General features: G+C 37.9%; 1 protein-coding gene across 4 annotated transcripts in view; it reads right to left on the bottom strand.

Moving 5' to 3' along the window:
• Positions 1-22,543, bottom strand: part of LOC150089733 (chloride channel protein 2-like) — a 564,677-nt gene that overhangs the window by 24,185 nt on the left and 517,949 nt on the right. For all 4 annotated transcript variants that reach the window (XM_090368771.1, XM_090368772.1, XM_090368774.1 and 1 more), the window contains 2 exons: positions 20,042-20,077; positions 7,451-7,555 (listed from right to left, as the gene is read on the bottom strand). In XM_090368771.1, coding sequence (XP_090224897.1) covers positions 7,451-7,555; positions 20,042-20,077 — 141 coding nt within the window. The remainder of the gene's footprint in view (positions 1-7,450; positions 7,556-20,041; positions 20,078-22,543) is intronic.

The following is a 22,543-nucleotide window of genomic DNA, read 5'->3' as shown; positions in this document are numbered from 1 at the left end:
TACTATTAGAAGTCTTATAATTCTTCTACTGCAACTGTAGGAAGCCTGCTTATGATCCTAAATTTATTCTTTACAACACCATTATTACAAAGAGAAATAAACTTCCAGGAATAAACCAGGCCCACTATTAGTTTTAGGAAATACAGTAAGAGCATCAAATTAACTACAGTTGAACTTGGTTATAACGAGATCACGGCTGTAATGAGCAAAAAGCCATAATAATTTTAATTTACTTGTAATTCCATACAAGCACTCACTGTTATAAGAAGCGTGCTACACAGATATACCGTACAAATTTTGGTAACTATGCGAACATTCTTAATTGCTCAGGTAGGCAAAAAATCTCAATTCTTGGAATAAACAAAAATGAAAAGGGAGACTTAGCTTTTATGACCACCCACATCAGATTAGTAGCCGGTTTATGACAGTGTCCTTTCTGGGAAGGAGGCTATACAATAGTGCAGTGGCATTCCGCTTGTTGCATTACCCTATTTACAGATTGTCTTGTATTCACTGAACCATAAATTTATTTCGGGACTTCTAAGGATTTTGGAAATGGGACTTCTAAGATCTTTGTATTTGTCAAATAATAAGAGAAGTTTACCTCAATATAGATCTTTGTATGTAGATCACTTTACTAAACTAAAATCAGTTAGAAACAAACCCTTCCTTCGAAAGCATGTCTATTTCTCTCTTTGTGAAAAAGTCAATTATTGGTGAGTTAGAATGCTGTGCAAAAAATGTTGAAGTGTGTAAAAAGTTTTCTTTGTCCTCTTGAACAATACTGACATTGTGGAAGAATAAAAAAGTTTACATATCGACACTGAAAAAGAACATAACCGAAAAAAAAAAAAAAATTTAGAAAGTGCAAGGTTAAAAACATCAATGAAGCATTGCTTCAATGGTTCACTACACAAAGAAATTCTGGATTTTCAATAGATGGTCTGACCATGCAGACTCAAGCAGAAAAATTTGCTAAACAATTTGGATGCGATAATTTTGTATGTAACAATGATTGGCTGGATCGATTTAAAAACTAAATACAAACATATTAATACAAATAATACATAGGTATATACTAATATTATTATTTTCTCTCTCTAATATTTCTTGTTTTTTGAAACAAGCTTTTTATCAAGTTATTGAGAATTAAAAAAAAAAACTGGATGTAGATTAAACTCATCACTGATATAGTGAGTAATGGTTACATTGAGGAAATTTTGTCAGTCCCTTAATGCTCATTTTAACCAAGTTTGAATGTGCTTAAATTATATTTAACAGCACACTGTATTGAGTTATGATCTTAAACTATGAAAGTGGTAGTCATACACCAGCAAAACTTTTTGGTGAGCCTAAATATATAAAATTTTTGTGGCACACATTGAGTTTTTGCAGCACATTGGGAGTGTCTGCTACTGCACATTGATAGTATGCCATAAGCCTTTGTTGCCACCTGCTTACACTGCATATCTCCTGTCTCTGGCATCATCTTTCCCATACTGAAGCACCAAGTCTATATCCCCATTCTGTCAGTCACCTCCAGAACCTTACATTTGGTAGGAATCAGCCTCAGTTGTCATCTTTTAGATTGTGTGTGTGTGTGTGTGTGTGTGTGTGTGTGTGTGTGTGTGTGTGTGTGTGTGTGTGTGTGTGTGTGTGTGTGTGATTTAAGTCCTTTGAAGCGGCATGGCCTGGTCTGAATTATTTACCATTATACATAGCATCAGCAAACTTTGAGAAGGACCCATCATTTAACCCTGAGGGATCCCACTTGCTACACTAATCCACTCTGAAGTGGATTAGTGTAGCAAGTGGATTAGTGGATTAGTGATTACCATACTCAATCCCCATTTTTTCTTAGCTAAACCCATTTAAGGGACATTTCAATAAGTACAATTCTACAGGAGGGCTTAAATAGCATGCATTAATCCAGTTTATATAGTAATCTCTCATATGAGACTGAATCAAAAACTTTACTAAAATCTACATATTAAAATGTTTCCAGTATCTAACTGCTTTATGATTTCATCATAGTAATTAACTACATTTTTCAGGCAAGACTTTCCTTTCACAAACTCATTCTATGATGCCTTTAGGATTTCATTCTTAACAAGGTGTTTCTATATTGTATCCTTAATCTGGTAGTAGTATTGCATTGCGTGATGACTCTATTGTCAGGGAAATGGCGAACATGCTTTGTAAAAAGGATAGGTTGAACAGGACCGGGGTATGTCTGCCAGGGGCAAAGGTTGATGACGTTGTAGAGCAGATATCACCTTTTAAGGGCACAAAAGATGATATAGTTGTACACGTTGGCACTAATGATATCAAGAGTAGGAGACTGGCAGAATTGCTTAACAAGTACAGGTCACTGTTGAAAAAAAGCCATAAAATAGGGTTGAATTTTAAAGTGTATGCAATTCTGGCCAGACACGATAGGAGGGAGTATATGATGAGAGCCTTGTCGATCAATTTGGCCCTGGAAAGATTGTGCAAGGCTCAAGGGGTAGAATTTTTTTCAGCCTGGACTGTACTTGTTAACAGGAGAGATTGCTTCTACAGGGATGGGATACACTTAAATAGAAAGGGTGCAAGAATATTTGCTGATGCTATCGAGGCAGTGTTAGATGGATCGGAAAACCGCTAGCTTGGGGGGGAGACAAAGACGAATAGATCAACAGTAGCCACTGGCAGAGGTGAAAGAGATTCTTGCACTGCTTCTATTGGAATGAGCAGCAGCCTGAAAAACAAGATGCAGGATATTTCAGAGACTGCCGGGAGTCATTGCGGTACAAGTAAACACATGGGTTGTGTTAGGGTAGCTAAGAATAGAAATAGGTGCATGTATACTTGCGTGTACACCAATGCTAGGAGTTTAGTAAATAAATTTGATGAATTTGAGGTATTGTTCAAAACATCAAAGGCAGATATTGTTGGGATATCAGAGACGTGGTGTCACACAGATATAAGGAATGCAGAACAGGAATGTGGGGAGTACAACGTCTACAGAAAGGACAGACTGGATAGTAAGGGAGGAGGGGTTATGCTCTTAGTTAAGAAATACATAAAATCCAAGGAAGTGAAGCCAGTGGACATCGCTGGACAGTGCAGTGTCAAGTCAGTTTGGTTTGACATAAGCATTGGGAGATCAAAATTGAGAGTAGGAGTGTGCTATAGGCCTAATGACTCTGATGAGTATAATAAGATACTGTACAGGGAAACAGAGTGGGCCGGTAAATCAGAGAGATTTTAATAATGGGAGATTTTAATTTCCCATATATTGACTGGAATTTGGGAGCTGGTCACTCACACACTAGCAAGGCTTTTGTGGATTTATTGGATGATTGTTTTCTACATCAGCATGTTCAGGAGGCAACTAGAGGGAAGAATACTCTTGATTTGATTATCAGCAGTGATTCTTCATGCATTAAGAATCTGCAGATAAATGAACCACTAGGTGGCAGTGATCACAGTGTGCTGAAGTGGGATTTACTCAGAGGTAACTACCATTAGGGGTAAAGGGAAGGGTTATTGCTTTCGTAAAGGTGACTACGATGGACTGAGACAGTATTTAAATTCTATACAGTGGGATCAACTGATGATGTTACCAACAGCAAATGCAAAATGGGAAGCATTCAAAGAACTTATCTTGGAAGCTACTAGGCTATACATACCAACTAAGAAATATTGTTCAAGGTTTAGGCCTAAATGGATGTCAGATGAACTGATGAGGCATATGGTAGAGAAGAAACATGCATGGGATACATACAAATTAACACATGACACAGAAGCCTATGATAGATACAAGTTGATCTGTAACCAAGTTACAAAGGAGGTTAGGCAGGCGAAGGCAGATTACGAGAAATCTTTGGCAAGGGATGCAAAGAAAAACAGCAAAGAGTTCTTTACTTACGTAAACTCTAGAAGGAAGGGGATAAATCAGATTGGTCCACTTGATATCGATGGGTCAACTGTTGATGATCCTGCTCAGGTAGCTAACAAACTAAATGAATATTTTGCATCGACATTCACACATGAGGAGTTATTTAGCGAGGGGAAAGCCAGAGGTGTATTCAACTCTAGCAGTAAGCTAGAGAATCTTGTAATAACTGAGAGTAAAGTGGAGGAGAAATTGTTGAAGATAAACACAAGAAAGGCACCCAGGGTGGATGGGATCTATCCAGTTATATTAAAGGAAGCAGCGAAGGAAGTAAGCAAACCCTTAGCCATAATTATGAGAGCTTCCTTGGACTCAGGGGAGGTACCCACAGACTGGAGATGTGCAAATGTCACCCCAATTCACAAAGGAGGATCAAAGGCTGACACAAGTAATTATAGACCTGTGAGTTTAACTTCTGTTCCAGGAAATTTAATGGAGGCACTAGTTAAAGAAGCACTGCAGGATCATTTAGACAAGACTTCAGCTATAGCTCGGACACAGCATGGTTTTGTTAAGGGGAAGTCTTGCCTGACCAATTTGATTAGATACTATGATGCAGTCACAAAGGAACTGGATGCAGGGAATAACTTTGATATTATATACTTGGATCTTAGAAAGGCTTTTGATACTGTTGCACATGGAAGACTGCTGCACAAATTGGAGCAGTGTGGCATTGGAGGCACTGTGGATAAAGGGGTGGCTGAGGGGGAGAAGGCAGAGAGTGGTAATCAATGGACACTGCTCATCGTGGACTAATATTATTAGTGGAGCCCCTCAGGGCTCAGTGTTGGGTCCATTATTGTTTTCTGTATTCATAAATGATATTGATGAGGGTATATCAAGCTTAATGTCCAAGTTTGCAGACGATACAAAGGTAGGCAGGGTTGCCAAGGACACTACTGACACTATGCTGCTGCAACAGGATCTGGAAAGGTTGAGCAGATGGGCTGAGAGGTGGCAAATGAAGTTTAACATTGACAAATGTAAAGTACTACACATGGGAAACAGCAACCCCAGAGCAACGTATCAACTCTGTGGTACTACACTGACAGTGGTAGAGAATGAAAGGGACCTGGGGGTGGTTGTGCAGGTAAATATGAAGTTCTCTGAGCAGTGCAGACGGGCTGCAAGAGTAGCTCATGGTGTATTGTCAATGTTATATAGGAATTTTTCTAGCAGGGATAAGGAGGTGATTATTCCCTTGTATAAGGCAATGGTCAGGCCACACCTAGAGTACTGTATACAGGTCTGGAGGCCTCATTTCAAGAAGGATGTAGAGCTGCTGGAACGAGTACAGAGAAGGGCAACAAGATTAGTGAATGGAACAAAGGGGTGCTCTTACGAAGAAAGGCTTAAGTTTTGCAAATTACAGTGTCTGGAGACTAGGCACCAGCGAGGTGATCTGATAGAGGTGTATAAAGCTTTGAATGGTTTGAGCATGCTCAATGCTGATGGGATTCTTCCTCTCGCTCAGAATAATCACCTGAGAGGACATAAATTCAAATTGAGGAAAGACAGATGTAGGATAGACGTGCGGAAATTTGCCTTTAGCCAGCAGGTGGTTGGTTGGTGGAACAGACGTCCATCCCTTGTCGTGGAAGTTGATAGCCTAAATAAGTTTAAGGGTCAACTGGACAGATATTTTGAACGAACAGAGGGGTGAAGTGGAAGTGGGTTTTTTTTTTGGCTGATGCTGCATAAGCTTGCTTTCTTGCATCAAATGCCTCTACTAATGCTAATGCTAATGCGTAAGCTGATTGGCCTATGAGGCAACATGATATCATTTGTTACTCCACTGTGTTCAGCAATGTATGGTTCATCATGTAGCGAAACACTGCTTTTCATCATAATGGCATGTTTTCCACCAAATAAAAGCTTCTCGAAGTTTGCCACTCAGCTATGTGGATAGCATCATGGAAAATAAGAGAGGTTTCTATTGGTCATGGCCATAAACAATAGAAATTTATTTTTATTATTTTTTTATTTTAAGAAATTTAATTTAATTTTATTTTTTTATTTTGACTGATTTTTTGACAAAGATCAGTTAACCATAGTATTTTTGTATTCCAGGAAGGTATCACAATAATATCCTATATTACCAAAAGAGGCCAGTACAATTCTACAAGGGGGGTGGGGGGTTAAATAGTTGGACAAGTTGTGTGTTAAGTATGATATCAGCCAGAACAGTATACACTGGTAAATGGTTATTTTTTCTTCCCTAATGAATTTAGCAGACATCCATTTGAAATTGAAATTTCTCAGGAACAATACATGTGCAAGAATAGATAAGGACCAAAGAAGGCTATTACTGCTCAAGTTGTTCTGTTGAAGTGCTGTAAAAGGTCACGCAAATTATGCTTGCCCAAACTTAAATTTTGAGGAGATCAGTTGTTTTGTGTTTCTATTTTCTATTTCCAACATTTTTCTTAAAATTTAGGTATAATTAATACACGTCTTTCTTTTTTTTTTTTTCCCAATTAAAACCTGAGTAATTTTAGTGACCAAAACACATTTGTAAAAATTTCCAATTATTATTTTAAAAAATTAAGAAATAAAATTAATAAGTACTGCTTATTCATTTTATTTATTCATTGAATCAGAGATACCTTCTTCAACATGAGGCTCAAATGTTATGTTAGGGTGTATACACTCATGTAATTCTTTTCAAGGATATACCAAAAATACATTATGTAAACCATAGGTTCAGGCTTTTGATTTTTAGCATTAGCATTAGTAGAGGAATATGATGCAAGAAAGCAAGCTTATTCAGTATCAGCCAAAAAAAAAAACTTCCCGTTTCACCAATCCATTTGCTCCAAAAGTTTGTCCACTTCTTCCTTGAATTTATTTAAGCTATCAAACTTCCACAACAACAGATGGAAGTTTGTTCCAACAATCAACTACCCGCTGGCTAAAGCTGAATTTCAGCACATCTATTCAACAACTGTCTCTCCTCAATTCCAGAGTATGCCCTCTCAGGTTTGTATTAAATTTTAGCAGGAGGAAAGCAAAATCCAGTTTGAAAAATATATTTTAAACTAGCAATAGGGTGGCATGACAATACTTTCCACTCCACCAGTTAACAGACCACATACGACCCCCCCCCCCCACAAATTATGCAAGTAGACACGAAAAAACTTTGAAAAATTCATTTTTTTATACTCACAACATTGTGAGTATAATTGATTTTTCTACAGACTCCTAATTCTAATTCCAATTAATGATGGTGATGAAAAACAAAAATTATATCAGAGAAATCCACAATATTAACTAGAGAAGCAATAATGTATGGTAATGGCAGTTAACACACACTGTTCAGAAGTATATAAATTTCCTCTTTTCAAAACAAATAATGAAAGTATTTCAGTATATACATATATTTTTTTTTCTTTATTTTCTATTATAAAAAGTAAAGGAGGACATGGGGGAAAATTTCTAATGACTATAAACTCCTACTGCAACCTGTGGGGGAAAAAAATATATATATGCATATAACGTAAACAGAATTACCTTAATGAGAGAAGTTCTCTCCACCAACTGGAAGGGAGCTGGATCAATGTGGCATGTGATGAAATCTACAGGGACATCAAGCTGCTCTTCTTCCCAAGCCAGTTGCTAAAGTACAAAAAAATTATAATCTCTGAAATTCAACATGCAGAAAAATAACGACGATCTGATGAAATTATGATATGCTTAACTATGTAGCGGGTAGTGAATTTATTTCAACTATTGATATACACTTGGACAAAAGATCTTTTGGTAAGGGAAATAATTATTACAATAGACAATAACGGCACCACACATTTTGAAACTATAGTCATTTCTTATTTTAAAAAATGTCTTTTCTTACTTCTTCAGTGATTTGATAAAGAAACAACAATGATTCAAACATTAAAAATTAACAAATATTAAACTAACATGAAATATTCATTCATTGTAAAAAACAAAAAAGAAAACACAAAACCATCTGTGAAGAAACAGCAAACATAACATCACAATACTACACTAAGACTGCAAAATACGAAGCAGTAATTCCTTACTGCTTCATGTTAAATCATGTAAAAAATTAGTAATTCAATGTGTAAATTTCAGGTTATTGAACTTTGAATGGGCAAAATACGAGGGTGGTTCAATAAAGAATTGCCCTGACCTAGCTGCAGAGATGCTAGCCTGTTGATTCTTGGCACAGGTTTTAGTCCTCCTCTACATGAGGTTTTGTCAATGATAAATAGGAATTTTTCTAGCAGAGAAAAGGAGGTGATTGTACCTCTGTATAAGGCAATGGTCAGGCCACGCCTTGAGTACTGCATACAGGTCTGGAGGCCTCGTTTTAGGAAGGACGTAGATTTGCTTGAGCATGTACAGAGAAGGGCAACAAGATTGGTGAGGGGAATGAAGGGATCCTCTTACCAAGTGGGGCTTAAGTTCTGCAAATTGCAATGGCTGGAAACTAGGCACCTGCAGCATGGCGATATGATTGAGGTGTATAAGGCCTTGAACGGGTTGAGCACGCTGAATTCTGAAGGGATTCTTCCACTTGTTCAGATTACGAATCTAAGGGGGCATAAATTCAAATTAAGGAAAGACAGATGTACAATAGATATGCAGAAATTTGCCTTTAGACAGCAGGTGGTTAATTGCTGGAACAAACTTTCATCTGTCGTTGTGAAAGTTGATAGGTTAAATAAATTTAAGGAGGAACTAGACAAACATTTAAAGGGAATGGTTGTGTGAAATTTTTTTTTTTTTTTTTAGCTGATGTTGCATCACATGCCACTACTACATAGCCACTGTGCAGATTTACACATTTTTCCCATTGATTACCATTTTTGTAGAAGTGGTGAGGTTGGCTTTTGAACCATGACTCTGTTGCAGAAATGAATGTCTCATCATCAGGGAAGTGGGTCTCTCAAAGAAATGTTTGAGGGAAGGAAACAAGATGACATTCGATGGTGCAAGACTGGGTGAGTAGGCTGGATGGGGCAGTATTTCATATCACAAGTGGCCGCTTGTGTTGTTGCAATTTCAGAAGTGTGAACTGGGGCACTGTCTTGAAGCATTCTCACACCTTTGGACAGCATGCCATGCCTACATGTTTTGATTTTCTCCCGTAATTTTGTGAGTAAAGTGGCATAATAGGCACCTGTAATTGTTCTACCTTTCGGCAGGTAATCAGTCAGGCACCTCTGTAGCCAGGTGGGCAGGAGCGGCAGTGCGTAGCACACGCTTCTTGATTAGACCGGGGTTCGAGCCCGTGAGCACCAAATACGGAAAGGTCAGGGAATGACCACCGCATATCCTCAGAGCAATATGGCCTTAGCTGCTAATGCTCCTAAAAAAAAAAAACAAAACCAAAGTAATCAGTCATTATTACACCTTTCTCATCCCAAAACACTGTCAGCAAGACCTTTCCTGCTGACACTTGGACCCTTGCCTTCTTGTGGAGTGGGAACCATGATGTTGCCATTCCATGGACTGTTTTTTTTTACTTTCAGGGTCGAAATGGTGTATCCAACTTTCATCCTGAGTGATTAGACAAGAGAAAAAGTCTTCCTCATTTTTTTGGCACAGGGCTAACAACTCTTGTGATTTCTGTTATCGATCAGTCTTCTGAAAACCAGTCAATAATCGGGGAATCCATCTTGCACCCAATTTCATAAATGGAGTTAGTCAGGAAGGACTGTTTCAACAGAGCCCACACTAATTTTCACCTTGTGGGAAAATTCACGCACAGATATCTGGCGATCTTCCATGATTAACGACTCCACTTTTCTGATCATGCTGTCATCAATGGCTGAACGGGGATGACCTGGAATGGGCTCAGATTCTACTGATGTTCGACCACACCTAAACTGTCTATGCCAGTGCTTCGCAATGCCATAGGATGGGGCTTCATCCTTATATACAGTAATCATCTCCTCATGGATTTCTTTAGATTTCCCCTTCAAGAACAGATACTGGATTACAGCTCTGGTTTCAACTTTGTCCATGATGCTACTTCGTCACACGTTCAGCTCTGTTAGAGAAAAACAAATTAAGACACAGGACTGAAATTTTACACCTTTAGTACAGAAATATATGTATGATGCTACACACTAAATATCATGACTCTGCGATATGTGGATGTAGGTGAGGGTGATTCTTTATTGAACCACCCTCATAGCATTTTAGTATTTCTCAGCAATTCTTTTTTTATCTTAAATGTGACCTAGGGAGGGGAACAGAAATATTAGAGCAATGAACTATGTTGGATGGTTTGGATTCAATTCTGATCAGTCAGGATCTAGGGGTTGGATCAATTCTTAATACCTATATATCATCTGGATGTTAGAAGAATTTTTTTCTGTTTGTTATTGGAAGCAATCTAATGTGAAATGCCTCCTACAAAGACATCTGCATTTGAATCTGTCTTGTGGCAGTAAGCAGAGGAATGGAATTTCCAAGGAAGACAAGTTTCAATTGAATGTGATGCTACAAAAAATAGTCTTGTTTTTCTCATCGATTCTTTCTGTATTTTCTTTAATTTTGTAATTTTCAAGTAACTGTGGTTTGCAGGAGTTGTATCCCTACAAAATATACAGTTAAACTGTGTTTCATTGATGATTTTTTCTTTAGGGGCTTGAAAAGTCTTATATCTTTAGACGATCTCTCCAAAACATACTCTAATATGGGCATGGACACTTTAATATGTCCTTTCGGCATTTTCATTCTAACTAGATAGGATACTTTCAAGAGTCATTGATGCACATTTTCACTGGTCAATAAGCTTTTGTAATGAAGGAAAGTGAAGATCAAGTTCATTACAGTAATACTAATTAGACTTGTAATAGCCATGGATTACTCACAGACCAGATGGCACAATGTGTTGTTACACTGTCAACTAAGGAATGTTTACAAACTTATTTGGTCTGTCTGATGCAGTTCCACTATTCACATCACTTAGAAAACAAATAAAATTACCAAACTGAGAAATGCTGTTTCCAACACACACACACACACACACACACACACACACACACACACACACACACACACACACACACACACACACACACACACACACACACACACACAGGGTGTCTATAAATGGTGGGAACACTTTCAATAATTTATTGCACGTGGAGTAAGAGAGATACCATTTACTTATTTATACCATGTGAAAGAGAAAACATGAAAGTTTCCCAGTTGTTACTGCTGAGGCGTGTAATTCCATCATTCACCACCAGAAGCGTTTCCAATTTTGTTGTGAACTGCAAGGACTGACAGAAGAACACGATGACTTCTTTAATTGCATAGTGTTTAGCGATGAGGCCACATTTCACACCAATGGGAAGGTCAACCAACACAATTGTTGAATCACCCAGAATCCTGAAGAGATAATTATTGAATATGAGCGTGATTCACCAAAGGTGAATGTTTTCTGCACCTTGTCATGTCGAAAACTGTATGGATCTTTCTTCTTTGCCAAGGGCACTGTAACTGGGCAATCCTACCTCGATATGCTGCAGCAATGGTTGATGCCTCAAATTCAGGAAGGTAGTTATGACTTTATTTACCAGCAAAATGGGGTCCCTCCCCATTTCCATAATGACGTCGTTTGGGCCTACCTTAACACCGAGCTGGAGACAGGGATGAATATTTCTTGAAATGGCTGCCAAGATCACCGGACTTAACTCTGTGTGATTTCTTCTTGTGGGCTACATAAAGGATCGTGTTTATGTACCACCTTTGCCACATGACATCTAGGAAGTAAAGCAGAGAATTGAAAAAGCTACCACCATGGTCACACAGGATATGCTGGACAGGGTATGTCAAGAGTTCAATTGCCATGTCAAACATGGTTCCCACATTGAATTGTTGCAAAGTGATGTGATGTAAAAACAACTTTGACATTTTCTCTTTCACAAGGTATATATATGACACTGATATCTGTCCTAGTCTTTGTGTAATAAATCACTGAAAGTGTTCCTGCCATTTATAAACACCCTATATATATATATATATATATGTGTGTGTGTGTGTGTGTGTGTGTGTGTATAAAAAAGGAGTACTGTAGCAAGTACAAGGTATCCAAACCTTCTTTTACATAACTTTTTTTTTTTTTTTTTTTTATGAGAACCCCAAACACGAGAGGTATTATAACCTATAGTACTTGGTACCGTGCTTGGGTTGGAGGTTGAGAAGACGAAAGAAGATATTTGTTGATATTGGACTTGAACTTCTGTAGATTGTAATTTTCAGGAAATACGTATGAAGGAAGGTTGTTCCAGAAAACGGCAGTTGAATGAATAAATGAGGAAGATGAAAAGTTGGTTCTGTGGGTTTGAAGTTGGACAGTAAATGGATGTTGGCTGGTGGCGGCACGTGTTCGGACTGTTTTGAAAGAGAGAGCGGGAATTATAGAAGCCAATTCAGAAGAACAGTGCCCATGGAAGTATCTGTAGAAGAGGCATGCAGCAGAAACAGTGCGTCTATGAGAAAGCGAGTGGAGAGACTCTGTTAGAGATGAATCATTAATTAACCTAACTGCCCTCTTCTGAATGGAATCAAGAAGCCTGAGAGAGGTTTTGGGGGCACCACCCCAGATGTGGGAACAATATTCCATGGCAGGGCGGATTTGCGATTTATACAGAGTGAGCAGCTGTTTGGGAGAAAAGTAACGCCGAGAGCGAAAGAGAAAACCAAGTTTTTTAGATGCAGAGGAAGCAATATTTGTAATGTGCTTGTGCCAAGAGAGATTAGAAGTCAGGGTAATCCCCAAAAGAGATATATCATTTTGCCTAGAAATCGGAGTGTCACTAAAGATAAGCATAGGAGCAGAAGAATCCTTTTTGCGAGATATAAGACAAGATTGAGTTTTAGAAGGGTTGAAATCAACTAAGTTGTCTTTGCCCCACTGGAGAATTACCTGAAGATCGGCATTTAAGGAATTGGCAGCAGATTTTCGAGAACTTGAAGCTGATTGAGCTGGACAAGGTTTCTCAAAATGGAAAGTTGAATGCAATGTGCTATCATCGGCAAAACTATGGATAGGATTTCCAGTCAATGGAAAAAGGTCATTGATATACAAGAGGAAAAGAGTGGGGGAAAGAACTGAACCTTGGGGGACACCGGCATTAGTGGAGAAGTTAGAAGACAGAGAGCCATCTACCATCACCCTCAGTGAGCGATCAGAGAGAAAACTGGATAACCAATTACTAAAAACAGTTGGCAAACCATAAGATGGAAGCTTGTTTAGAAGACCTTTATGCCAAACACGATCAAAAGCCTTTGAGATGTCAAGAGTAACTACTTGTGTTTCACCGAACCTTTCCATTGAATTAGTCCATAAATGGGTAACATAAGCCAGAATATCACCAGTGGATCGACACTGACGGAATCCATACTGGCGATCATTGATCAGACGGAAGGTTTCTAGGTAGTTTAAGAGTTGGCGGTTAATTGATTTCTCCATTACTTTAGAAAGAGTAGAAGTAATTGCAATGGGACGATAATTGGATGGGAGGGATTTGTCACCCTTTTTAGGAACTGGCTGGATATGAGCAAATTTCCAAGCAGAAGGAAAAACACCTTTGGAATAAGAAAGTGAAAAAAGGCGGCAAAGAATAGGAGTAAGTTCAGGAGCACAGGTTTTGAGAACAAGTGGAGAAATACCATCAGGACCTGGAGCTTTCTTAGCATCAAGATTCATCAAAATCCTTCTGATATCCTTTTGACGGAAGACCACAGGAGGCATTGAATGGAGCGTGTTAGGAATGGTGGGAGGTGTTTTACCAAGATCATTAATACATGAGCTCGAAGAAAAATGGGATGCTAGCAGGTCAGCTTTATCCTTGGCTGAAGTGACAACAGAACCATCTGGTTTGGACAGAGGTGGGAGCAGAGATGGGCAAAAGTTGCGGCCAATAGCTTTGGCAAGAGACCAGAATGCTCGGCTACCATTAGGGCAAGAAGCAAGTTTTCTACTCTTAGCCTGTTCAAACTCTAGTTTGGACTGATTAATAACTGCTTTACAATTGTTGCGAGCTTTGGTGTAGGCAGAAAATGAAACTGAAGAATTAGAAACAAGCCAATTACGATATGCAACGTTCTTCTCTTGGACAGCCTTAGCACATTTATTGGAAAACCAAGGTTTAGATAAAGGACGAGATTTTAAAGTGGAGTGTGGGATAAAGGATTCCATTCCTGCAAGAATAATTTCACTGACACGATCTGAGCAAACGTTGACATCAGAAGTTTTGAAACAGTAATCAGACCAAGGAAAAGAAGAAAAGAAGTCTCGCAGGTCATCCCATTTTGCATTCTTGTAATGCCAAACAATACGAGGTTGGGAATAGGCATGAGATAAAGGTTCCATTGGAGAAGAGACAATCACCAAGTTGTGATCTGAAGTGCCTAAAGGACCTCTCACTTCAACCTTGTACTTAGAAGGGTTGTTTGTGAGAAAAAGATCAAGCGTATTGGCTGTATGATTAGGATTGTCCGGTATTCTTGTAGGTAAATGAACAATCTGTGCTAGGTCATTAGTAATTGCAAAAGCCTCAGCATCTCGACCTGCTGGGTCGGTGTGACTAGAAAACGGAAGCCAGCTGGAGTTGTGAACATTAAAATCACCAAGGAAAATTACCTCACTGTTAGGAAAGTTGGACTGGAGAAAGTCAAGTTGCAAAGAGAGGAAGTCAAAGAGCTCCAAGTGATTAGTGGAGTTGGGAGAATGGTAGAGACAACAGATGAATTTTACACAATGAGGTAGAGAGATTTTAAGCCAGAGAAGATCAAAGAGAGGAGATTCCAAATTGCCAAGTCTCTGACAGGGAATATCAGAACGGACATATGCACAAGTACCACCTTTGAGGCGAAAGGAATCATACAGCAAATAATTTGGACATCTGAGATGAGCAGTAGTTGAATCAACTGATAACTGAGATTCAGTCAGAAAAAGTACATGGGGTTTGGAAGACTGCAAGTGGAAATGGACATCGTTGAGATTAGAATTGAGACCACGTATATTTGTGAAATGAATTAGGAAGTCCTTGGGAGGTTTAGATCTTTTCGCAGATAAGCTTGCTCTATTATTTTGACAATTCATGGTGTATTCAATAGTAAGAAAAAGTGGGTGGGACATGCTGTATGAAGTAATGAAATTTTTGGATATGGCGTACATGTGGTAAGAATATACCCAGATCCTTGACATAACGTGGCCTCGACAATGCTCCCCGCATACACACTACTCGGACTCCCTCCAGTCACTATCTGGCAGAGTAGAGGTAGCAAGATTATACACTAGCTGATCCGGAAGCTTCCTAGAGAGTTACCAATAGGTTCAGTCCGGTGTACTAACTAGCGGCCGGCCTGCGAACACCGTTTTAGAGCTGTACCCTCGAAATGTAAGGAATATTGGATCTCGCCACGACATTCATCATAACCTCAAAAATCATCAATCATACTGCATGATGGAAGAGATAGGGAAGGGTTGACCGGAACTTAGCTCTAGAGACTAAACATGGGTTCCACCACTTCAAGCCTCCAATAAGCAAAGTGGTGGTATTTCACCGGTTGATGAGAGTCATCTACCACCTAGTACTGCCTGGTAACATAGAGGGGCGGCGTTCCTCCATGTGGTGTGGGCGCCACACCTCGACCCCTGCTTACGTTGGTTCGCACCTGGGTGGTCACCCACCATGTACTTGTGCATGAAGGTTATACCCAGGATTACTAACAGTCCCACCATCGTGAAGGTGCAAGCAGAGGATTTGGCTGTCATAGACCGTCCGGACTTCACCGAAATTGGGTCCACTTTGACTTGAGTGACACCCGAATATCAGTTCCATCAGCATTTTAGACTCCCAGGTAGCAAGAACAGCTTGTCTGGCATATCTGAGAGAATGTCTGTGACAACCTCAAGGACCTTGTGGAAACCTTGTGGAAATAACTATTGTGAAAATAAGATATACAATACAAATCTGAAACCAGATATACTTTATTAGTGTATAGACAGAGGATATCTTCTAAACATGACAGAGGATATCTTCAAGTTTTTAGTCACCAACTAGAAAAATCCCAAGAAGACAAAGTGTATACTTTAGTTCAACAAGCCGCATTCTGCCACTGCTGTTATGTGTAAATTTTGAGCACAGTTTAAAAGGAAGCCATTGAATTGACCTACTAATCTTCAGTGGTACAAAATATTCATAAAAGATGCCTGTTTGTGCAATCATCGTGGCAAATGTGTTGGGTGAACAAAAGTCGGAGAGGGCACAGCAGATCTGGTTTGAGGAAGTCATATGCAATACTCAGGGAAATCCATATGACATGCCCAGTTGTGAGCTTAACATGTCAGGGTCAATAGCATGTAATATGTTACATTGTCATCTGAGGATGAAGCTATATGTGTTACAGCTTGTACAGAATTTCATGACAAAACCAAGAGAATGGATTTTTTTTTAATTTCTCCATTATTACATCTTTGATTATACTACCATCTACTGAAGCATGCACATTTTTTAATTGGTGCATAAAAACATGAAGATATCCTCTATCACTTGGAAATTGTTTCAGATTTGTATCATGTACCTTATTCATACAACATTTTTTTTGTAATGGAGGTCCATGAACATTCAACATTCAATATTCCTGTACTTCAATAAAAACACTAAATGATGTTTGAAATCACTTTGATAACTGCTTCAGTGATAGCAGTGCCCAGCTTTTTTACTGAGGGATGATGACAATTTTCATGTGTCATCACATATCATGTTCATTCGGCAGTGAGAAATGGCTGGTTACTTAAGTAGCTACATACGAAGTTTGTTAGTATATGCAGATTTCCCCTTGGAATACTGGTCAAAATTTTCCTAGGCATTACGTTGATTGTATGATAATTTTTTTAAGGAATAAAATTTCTTGCTGTTTGCAGCAGTGCTATATGATGAAATTTAAAAAGTGAAGGTTCTGGCCCATTAAAGAGAGGAGGGATAAAAATTCTATGTGAGCAAAAATGATAAACAGACTAGTAAATGATTTAATTATCCATAACTAAAATGAAACTGACAAAATTAAATGTTCTAAATAAAGTCATTTATATAGTTACAAAGGAAATAGATGCAAAAAATAATTTTGATATTATATACTTGGATTTCAGGAAGGCTTTTGATAGTGTTGCACATGGAAGACTGCTTTACAAATTGGAGCAGTATGGTATTAAGAGCAAGTTGCTGCAATGGATAAAGGGATGGTTGAGTGGGAGATGGCAGAGAATGGTAATAGATGGACACTGTTCTACGTGGACTAATGTTATTAGTGGAGTCTCCCATGGTTTGGTGCTGGGCCCATTGTTGTTTTGTGCATTTATCAATGATATCAATGATGGTATATCAGGCTTAATGTCCAAGTTTGCAGATGATAACAAAGGTTGGCAGAGATTTTAATGACAGTAAAGACAGTATGCTACTACAACAGGATCTAGAAAAGTTAGGCAGATGGGCTGAGAAGTAGCAACTAAAGTTTAACATTGACAAATACAAAGTACTGCATATGGGTAGCAGTAACTCAAGAGAAAAGTACCAACTACGCTCCAGGAGGTGGAGAATGAAAAAGACCTGGGGGTAATTGTGCAGTTAGATATGAAGTTCCCTGAGCAGTGCAGATGGGCTGCCAGAGCAGGTCACGGAGTTTTGTCAATGATATATAGAAATTTTGCTAACAGAGACAAGAAGGTGATTATACCCTTGTATAAGGCAATGGGCAGGCCACACCTTGAGTACTGCATACAGGTCTGGAGGCCTCATTTTAGGAAGGATGTAGAGTTCCCAGAACAAGTAAAGAGAAGGGCAACAAGATTGGTGAGAGGAACAAAGGGGTGCTCTTAAGTTCTGCAAGTTGCAGCATCTGGAGACTAGGCACCTGTGAGGTGATCTGATTGAGGTGTATAAGGCCTTGAATGGTTTGAGCAGGTTCAATGCTGATGGGATACGTCCGCTTGCTCAGATTAAGAACCTGGGGAGTGGCATAGATCCATATTGAGGAAAGACAGCTGTAGAACAGATTTCCATCTGCTGTTGTGGAAGTTGATAGCTTAAATAAATTTAAGACTGAACTAGATAAACATTTGGAGTGATGGGGGGGTTAAATGGGAAGGTTTTTTTTTTTTGGCTGAAGCTATATAAGCTTGCATTCTTGCATCTTATGCCTCAACTAATTTGTGTTATTTATTATATGCTAATTAACTGAAATTAGTGTGTATGTGTGTGTGTGTGTGTGCGCGCGCGTGCACGCACAATAATAATCAATAAAAAAGCTGAGTAAGCAACCAATTACAGTGAATTTCATTTTCAGAACCAAAGAACAAATAACTTTGGTTCATCAGCCAAAAAAAAAAATCTCCCATTTCACCCATCCATTCACTCTGATTGCTTGTCTAGTTTTTATTTAAGTTTTATTAAATTTATTTTTCGAATTCATTTAAGTTTTCGACCTCCACTAGAACAGATGGAAGTTTGTTCCAACCATCAACCACCAGTTGGCTAAAGGCAAATTTTTGCACATCTATTCTACAACTGTATTTCCTCAATTTGAATTATGTTCCCTCAGGTGAGTAATCTGAGCAAGAGGAAGAATCCCATCAGCATTGAGCCTGCTCAAACCATTCAACTTATCCTCAATTAGATCACCTTGCAGATGCCTAGTCTCCAGACACTGCAATTAGCAGAACTTAAGTCTTTCTTGGTAACAGCAACCTTTTGTTCCACTCACCCTTCTCATTGCCCTTCTCTGTACTCATTCCAGCAGCTCTACATCCTTCCTAAAATGAGGCCTCCAGACCTGTAGGCAATACTTGAGGTGTGGCCTGACCATTTTCCTATATAAAAAAAGTTTGTAGGTGTAATTATTACAGTGAATAATGGTTGCCAATTTTTTTTATATTACATAATCAACCAATTCAACTGATTCATTTATTATTTTTTTCTTGAAACTCACTTTCATAGTATGTTTTTTCATTTATGTGTATGTAGTTATGAGGAAAACAAACGTTTGTGGAGATTATTTTATTAATTTAAATAAAAATACTACTTAGAATATAAGAGATTCCTAGGTGTTATAAGTTGATTTAATTTTTTTTTTCTTTCATTTCTTATTTTGGTTTGTCATAATATTTCTTCATAGAGGTCAGAATGTCAAAATCACTATGATATTATTTTGATTATTTCATTAATCCATGTCTAACCTCATCATAATAAATATCTCTTTGAAATTGAGGTTGGAATTAATACAATAAGACTCTACACATAACATTTATTTTTCATTCAGCAAACAATCTATTGGTCAATGATAAACTACAAGTTTTTTCCCCAAAATTTAATGTTTTGAAAACTAGTGTATAATTTATACATCATGCGTTCGAAAAAATTAACATGAATAGCTGCTCAGTTCTGATCGCAAGAGTACCAGTATGTGTACACTTCTTAAAATTTCATGACTTTTGACCATTACAAGTTTCTAATTTAAAATTTATTTAAAAATATAATTCAGAAACTTTAAGAGATATTATATTTATACTTGTATCCACTAAAATGTTAAAATAAAGAATGAGATTATGAAGTGCACAGTTTTAAAAAATGTATTGGTATACAAAATTGGCTGCACGCTAACATGTGTCAAATATTTTGATGCACTTAACTGTTAAACATGGGATGGCATATCACTTAAAAAAAAGTGCATCATTAAATCTACATCATTAATTGTGTCTGATTATTTGTGTTTGAATGGGAGAATTATGGAAGAAAAATCAGTTAACAATTATGAATTGCACTTGTGCCGGCTCTAGAGATTTCACAAGTGAAATCTCTCTTTTTTTTTTTCACAAGGAAAAAAATTTGGCAAGTCAAACAATCATATGCCCACCTGCATAAAATGTTTCAGCATATCAGCTCGAAATGTTTACCTTCAGCAAGTGCACTGGTAGATACTGTGCATATCTATATTTTAATATTATCTAAAAAGGATGCAGCTTATATTACAAAACAGTACTTCATAACTGAAAAAATGAGAAAGCTTAAAAATTGAAATACAATGTTTGATAAAATTTAGCATAATATGTTTTACCTCTTCAGGAGACATATCAATGACTCTTTCTTTAGGCTGAAACAGGAGAGAAGAAATAATTAAAAACGAAAATAAAGTTCCAAAAAACTATTTTGTGTAAAAGAGAACTTTCAAGCTTCTTTTAGTGGCAAGTTAATAAAGCAAAATTTTTATGTATAATATAAGTATATATACATAAATAACTAAATATATATATATATATATATATATATATATATATATATATATAGGATGTCCCATGACTGTCGTAACTTCAGACAGTGATTCCTAACATGATTTTATTCTCAATGTTTACTGATCTAAGAGTATTTAAAATGTAGGTTGACTTAAAAGTACCTAATTGGAAATAATTGTGCAAAATGCCTGCCAATAGCTGGGATGCATGGTCTCTGGCTCATCTGACTAGGGAAAGTGTAACTTTACTAAATTAGCATTATTATATCTTGCATCTCAGAAATTTGCTGAAGTAGTTCACATCTAGTGTTTTATGTTCATATAGCATGTATTTAACCCAACTCATATCAGTTCTATATCATCTGTAAATTTCACTGTTTAAATGTTTCCTGGTTGGTTTTTTTTTTTTTTTTTAATGATGTCTTTGACTCTCAATCAATAGATAACTTTTCTATCGTCACCTATGCTGATAATGTTAAAGAAGGATTTAAGTGACTAAATAAATGGGTTACTGAGAAAAGGCTAATATTAAATAGTGATAAATGCATTGTCATGACAATCAATGAACCACATAAAAATTTTATTATTAACCATCTTTATAAAACAGGTGATAATATAATAAAAAGGACCAATGATTCAGTTGATCTCAGCCTTCATACGACTTATAATAGTTCGTATGGAACCCATATAAAAAGAATTATAAAGAAAAATATAAGAAAAATGCAGTTAAACTGACAAATGCAAGGTACTCCATATGGGTAGTAGTAACCCAAGAGAAACATACCAACAGTGTGGTACTACACTCAGAGAGGTGGAGAATTAAAAAGACCTGGGGGTAATTGTCCAGTCAGATATGAAGTTCTCTAAGTGGTGAAGATGGGCTGCCAGAGCAAGTCATGGAGTTTTGTCAATGATATATAGGAATTTTGCTTGCAGAGACAAGGAGGTAATTATCCCTTTGTATAAGGCAATGGTCAGGCCACACCTTGAGTACTGCATACTGGTCTGGAGGCTTCATTTTTAGCCCTTCTCTGTACTAGAACGAGTACAGAGAAGGGCAACAAGACTGGTGAGGGGAACAAAGGGGTGCACTTACGAAGAAAGCATTATCATTAGTAGAGGCATACGATGCAAGAAAGCAAGCTTATGCAGCATCAGCAAAAAAAAGGCTTAAGTTCTGCAAGTTGCAACATCTGGAGATCAGGCACCTGTGTGGTGATCTGACTGAGGTGTATAAGACCTTGAATGGTTTGAGCAGGCTCAATGCTGATGAGATACTTCTGCTTGCTCAGATTAAGAATCTGAGGGAGCATAGATTCAAACTGAGGAAAGACAGTTGTAGAACGGATGTGCAGAAGTTTGCCTTTAGCCAGCGGGCAGTTGATTGCTGGAACAGACTCCTATCTGTTGTTGTGGAAGTTGATAGCTTAAATAATTTAAGAGTGAACTAGATAAATATTTGGAGTGACCAGAGGGGCAAAATGGGAAGGATTTTTTTTTTTGGCTGATGCTGTATAAGCTTGCTTTCTTGCATCGTATGCCTCAACTAATATTAATTGTAAAAGCTCTAAAAGTTTAAGAAAGCTCTAAAAGAATTATGATAAAAGAAACTACTGTAACAAAACATTTTAATTACAATTTTTCAAATATAACGAACATAACGAAACAGGCCTACGCGCTCTGGATTCATTAAGAGTTTATTACAGTTATACACAGAGCGTACAAATAAAGAAGAAATATATGAGCTTTCGGCTATATGGTAGCCTTCATCAGAATTAAAAATACATGAATGGCAGTTGGAATGAAGATGTGCACTGCCAGGTGCGTGAGACGCGAGGTTTAATTGTTTGTTGACGTCTGTGGCTGTGACGCATGATGACGTGGCCAGCGCTTGTCCAATGATAGAACTACTGACTCTGTGATCGGGTTGACTTGGCAACCACTGTTCCTGTTCAAGGATTTATCCGAAGATTTTATATTTAACGATTCCAACCAGGTACGTTTTAGGTAATGGTGGGATCTAAAACGTACCTGGTTGGAATCGTTAAATATAAAATCTTCGGATAAATCCTTGAACAGGAACAGTGGTTGCCAAGTCAACCCGATCACAGAGTCAGTAGTTCTATCATTGGACAAGCGCTGGCCACGTCATCATGCGTCACAGCCACAGACGTCAACAAACAATTAAACCTCGCGTCTCACGCACCTGGCAGTGCACATCTTCATTCCAACTGCCATTCATGTATTTTTAATTCTGATGAAGGCTACCATATAGCCGAAAGCTCATATATTTCTTCTTTATTTGTACGCTCTGTGTATAACTGTAAT

This window comes from Mastigoproctus giganteus, chromosome 2 (assembly GCF_048544385.1).
Source record: "Mastigoproctus giganteus isolate SK-2022 chromosome 2, ASM4854438v1, whole genome shotgun sequence".
Classification (NCBI taxonomy): Eukaryota; Metazoa; Arthropoda; class Arachnida; order Uropygi; family Thelyphonidae; genus Mastigoproctus; species Mastigoproctus giganteus.
The sequence above is the reverse complement of the archived record's forward strand: the minus strand, read 5'-3'. Positions and strand labels throughout refer to the sequence as shown.